Here is a 5,000-nt window from a genome sequence, read left to right as displayed (position 1 = left end):
GTCCGTTACCGCAACCGTACTATGCACGCACACACACACACACACACACACACACACACACACACACACACACACACACACACACACACTGACCACAGGAGAGCTTTTTTTAGTGACGGAATGCCCTCGGTCGTTGCATGATGTTTCTTTTTCTATAGTGAGCGCTATTGCTGCTCTCTTCCTCTCTGCTGTTCCTGTTCTCTTGGCCTTTTCTCCAACTCTTCCCTTTGGATGCAAACTGTCACCATAGCAGCTTCAACAGGCCCCAGTCTCCCTCCTGAACACGGGGGAGCAAGTTGGTGAAGAGAGGAGAAAGAGAGGGGGGGGGGGGGGTATGGGCTCCCCGTTAGGAGAAATGTTGTGTTAGAGAGCTTGAGTCTGAGTAATGACTTTCACATGTGGACCCTGCCGCCCTCCCTCCCTCCCTTTTTTTTTTTTTACTCCTTCCCTCGTTCCCTCTCGCCCTCCCTCCTTGTCTCTCTGCCTCCCTCGCTTTGCTCCCCCCATGCCTCCATACATACATACATACTGCCTGCTTCTCCTCACTCTCTCCACTTCACTCCTCCAACTGTTCTCTGTCATTCATAAGTCCCCTTGGCGATGACAGACTATAGACTTATGGCCACTCTCTCTCTCTGTCTCTCTCTCTCTCTCTCTCTCTCTCTCTCTCTCTCTCGTTAGTGGGTTGTTAATGTGAGCCAGTCAGACAGGCAGGCTGTAGGCCCACACACACCATTTGATACAAGCTTTGCTAGCAAAGTGTTCTACACCTTCTGTTCTCCTCTCCTCTCCTCCCTCTCTCCCTTCGTCTAGTCCTCCCACTCTCCTGGACATGTTCTTGTCTGTGCTCGTTGATGTTATTATCATATTATCCCTGTGCTGTGATTTGCCGTCAATGAGTATAGCCTCCCTCTCCCCAGCATAAGTTGCAGTAGTAGTGGTGTAGTTCCACTTTTACATCCCTCCATCTACCCTCATCCTTGCATTTTTGTCCCCCCTCTCTCTCTTTCTCTCTCTCTCTCTCTCTCTCTCTCTCTCTCTCTCTCTCTCTCTCTCTCTCTCTCTCTCCCTCAGGAGAAGGAGAAGAAGTTCATGCTTCCTCTGGACAATCTGAAGTTGAGAGATGTGGAGCGGGGCTTCATGTCCAGCAAACACAGCTTTGCCATCTTCAACACAGAGCAGAGGTGTGTGTGTGTGTGTGTGTGTGTGTGTGTGTGTGTGTGTGTGTGTGTGTGTGTGTGTGTGTGTGTGTGTGTGTGTGTGTGTGTGTGCGTGTGCGGGTGTGCGGGTGCGTGCGTGTGTTTCACTTTCAAATAAAATAAAAAAAACAAAATATGAAAAATAAATGAAAAAAGTAATGCAAAATCACAGCCCCCTCTCGCATTAGAAGGACATTCTAATGCGTGAGGGGGCTGTGATTTTTCCATTACTTTTGTCATTTATTTTATATATATATATATTTTTTTTTATGTTTATTTTATTTGAAAGTGAAATATCCCTTTAAGGACTATCAACCCACACAACCTGTTGAGTCCTAACATCCATCAGAGACTTAAAAGTGTTGAGGAACTGACTGTCTGGATGGATGAATGAATGAATGAATGAATGAAGGAGAATTCTCCCCTTCATTCGTTCGTTTTTTGGTTACTGGAGGTACGTTGATGTATTAAGCCATGATGATTGATCCATTAGGTCAGGGGTGATGCAACTTTATGATGGAGAGGGCCGCTATATTTCCACACTCACTCCAGAGGGCCACATTGCATATACTGTCGGGCCATTCTATGTCACACAAAAGTAGCCGATCTACAACCTCAAAACGCGTCGCAGCGCGACGCGTTTTGAGCTTGTAGATCTGCTATTTTTGCTATTTTTTGATTTTTGCTATTTTTGATTTTTGATTGGAATCCTGATTTTTTCTTTTTGTTATTTTTAAATTGGAATCCTAAAAAGTAACATTTTTATTTAATTTCAAATGCATTCAGTTATACTTATGTTAACTTTATGAACTTAAATACAAATATTTTGGACATAAAAAAAGACAATAGAAATGTAATACTAGTCATTAAGCTACTAATATAGACTGAAGTAATCAAAGTGGCTCATGTTTGGAATTGTAACAGCTGAAATCAATCAGTATTCTGTAATTAACCTGCGGGCCGCATTAAGAGAAGGTGGGGGCCGCATGTGGCCCCCGGGCCGCCAGTTGCCCATGTATGCATTAGGTTATGAAAACCATACAGTACAGAAGATGGCTTTTTTTCCAGAATCAAACACTGTGCGTGTCGCTAGTACAGAGGACAAGAGGACAAGTTACAACCGTACTCGGACCGCTATGCACCAAATCGACACCAAATTTGGCGTAGATTTGGCGTCAAATCTCGAAGGTTTTGAGCTTGTAGATCGGCAATTCTTTCCCCGGAGTTGCCATGCTGGGGTTCTATTGGTTAACAACTAAGCATTTAACGTAAAGTCCCTCCTCCCTAGCGACTTGATTGGTCGGTCGACCAGAGGGCTGACATTGACTCGCGACGTGGTTGAAGTTGAGACAGTTTCAACTTGGAGTGCCTTCCAAAACGCACCGCCTCATAAACACCAGGCGTGTCCTTCGGCGGAAGTCTAACCCCACCCCCCCCACCCCCCCCCACCCCCCCAAAAAAAGACATGCACAAAATAAGCTCCATGGCAACATTATAAGCTAGTATAGTGGTTCTCAAAGTGGGGTGTTCCAGGGGGTCCCCAGCAAAAGTCGTCAATATAGCATCACAATCATTTTAACGACTTTATCCATTTATATGTTGGCTATTAAAAAATAGCAGATCTACAAGCTCACAGCGCGTCACTTTGTGCCGCGCTGCGAGCTTGTACATCTACTATTTCTGATTTATTTTTTTTAATATCTAAAATGTTAATAATTTTGAATTTTCTGAACATCATGTTTGAGAACCACTGACTTATTAAATACAGGGTGTGGAGGGGGGGGGGGGGGGTTCTACTGTCCTCCTGACCTCTCCTCATTCTATCTTTACATCCTAAAAGATGTTCAGTGGAAACCAGGGCGCGTCTTCCTTTGTTGTTTTGTTTGTGGGTATGTGCCAGGCAACTGAGGACAGGGTTGGGCATAGTGAGAGTTTATGAGTGTGTGTGTGTGTGTGTGTGTGTGTGTGTGTGTGTGTGTGTGTGTGTGTGTGTGTGTGTGTGTGTGTGTGTGTGTGTGTGTGTGTGTGTGTGTGTGTGTGTGTGTGTGCGTGTGTGCGTGTGCACTTGCACGCGTGCGTGAGTGTACGCTGTGTGCACATACTACGTACGTGTGTGAGGGATAGGGAGAGTGTGTGTGTGTGTGTGTGTGTGTTTAGGAACTGGAGTTAAACCATAGCCAGGCTGATTGTACCGGAGCATGTGGGCTTTGTTTATAATTCTTTGCTATGCTGTATTCTCAGAGCAAACTGTGTGTGTGTGTGTCCGTGTGTGCACCGCGTGTGTGTGTGTGTGTGTGTGTGTGTGTGTGTGTGTGTGTGTGTGTGTGTGTGTGTGTGTGTGTGTGTGTGTGTGTGTGTCTGTGTCTGTGTGTGTGTTCGTGTAGTGTGTGTTCGTGTAGTGTGTGTTCGTCTATGTGTGTGTGTTCGTGTAGTGTAGTGTGTGTTCTTGTAGTGTATGTTCGTCTGTGTGCGTGTGTGTGTGTGTGTGTGTGTGTGTGTGTGTGTGTGTGTGTGTGTGTGTGTGTGTGTGTGTGTGTGTGTGTGTGTGTGGGCGCGCGCGCTCAGACCGCAGCATACCGACGGCAGGCTCATTAAGCAGCTAATCAAAGCCAGAGAGCTTGGATCAGAGATGAGGCTGCTCTTGTTTGGAAAGAATTGCTCGACTCACCACAAAAAGGAGGGAGCGAGAAGGATTGGATTGGAAGGGTTGAGGGGAGAAAAAGAGGGGAGATCGTATTAGAGCCATCGGCCAGGAATGTGTCAAAGTCTGTCCTATGGCGCCCCCCACCCCACCCCCCCTTCCTACTCCTTCTCTCTCTCCCCTGCATATTGAGTGTGTGCATGTGTGTGCGTGTGGTAGTCACTGCGGCGGTTTTGTGACTTTGTCCCTGTCTGACAGTAATCAAAAACCTCAGGAAACTCCTCAAACTTAAAGCAACCAGGGCTGTGTGCAGAAATTCCTCCGAACGAGGGAAAACACACACACTTGCCCCGAGTTCAGCAGAAGAGAAAGGCAGCAGAGGAGGAAACAGATAAAAAAAAAAACAGCAAAAGAAAAAAGGGTTGATTTGAGTAATAATTCAGTTCAGACAGCAGTTTCATGTGCAGCTCTTGAGTGTTTACATGTGCGCGTGTGTTATTCTTACGAGTCATGGCCCTTCGCGCAATTGCACTCTGGTATGGTCATTCTTGGCTTACAGCTCCTTTGCCGTTAGCCACCGCACCCTATGCCCCGCTAGCCTAGTCCGGCCTATTAGCCGAGTCTGGTCTCACGTAGCCAGAGGATCGGAGATCTCCACTTATACCGATACATCTGGTTGACATCTAAATTTGATGTAGTGGCTAGAACAGTGGAGAAAATGGCCGAAGACAAAGACTACGCCTACTGCTTTGACTACAAATCACATTCACCGTCCCGTACTGCATATGAAGTTGCCAAATTAAATCTTTGTATTGGTTATTGGTTGTTTTCGACGGTTGTTTTAGCCACTACGTTGAATGCTCTGGCTATACGTGAGACCAAGCCTGGTCCAGCCTAGCTTAGCCCAGTCACAAACGGCCAGACCAACAGCCTTTTCCTTCACGCTCCTGCACAGCTCTCACTGTGGTTACAAACATGTGTTGCCTTTCTCTCTCTCTCTCTCTCTCTCTCTCTCTCTCTCTCTCTCTCTCTCTCTCTCTCTCTCTCTCTCTCTCTCTCTCTCTCTCTCTCTCTCTCTCTCTGTCTCTCTCTCTGTCATTCACAAACGCAAACAGATACAGAAACACAGTCACATACATATGCACGCACGCACGCACACA

At 46.5% G+C, this 5,000-nt stretch overlaps 1 protein-coding gene across 2 annotated transcripts in view; it reads left to right on the top strand.

Moving 5' to 3' along the window:
• The window catches only part of dnm3a (dynamin 3a), a 41,040-nt gene that overhangs the window by 26,870 nt on the left and 9,170 nt on the right, over positions 1-5,000 (top strand). For both annotated transcript variants that reach the window (XM_084065827.1, XM_084065826.1), the window contains one exon: positions 1,075-1,184. In XM_084065827.1, coding sequence (XP_083921953.1) covers positions 1,075-1,184 — 110 coding nt within the window. The remainder of the gene's footprint in view (positions 1-1,074; positions 1,185-5,000) is intronic.

Source organism: Gymnoscopelus microlampas (assembly GCF_963454915.1).
Source record: "Gymnoscopelus microlampas genome assembly, chromosome: 9".
NCBI lineage: Eukaryota > Metazoa > Chordata > Actinopteri > Myctophiformes > Myctophidae > Gymnoscopelus > Gymnoscopelus microlampas.
This window is presented reverse-complemented; position numbering and strand designations above follow the sequence as displayed.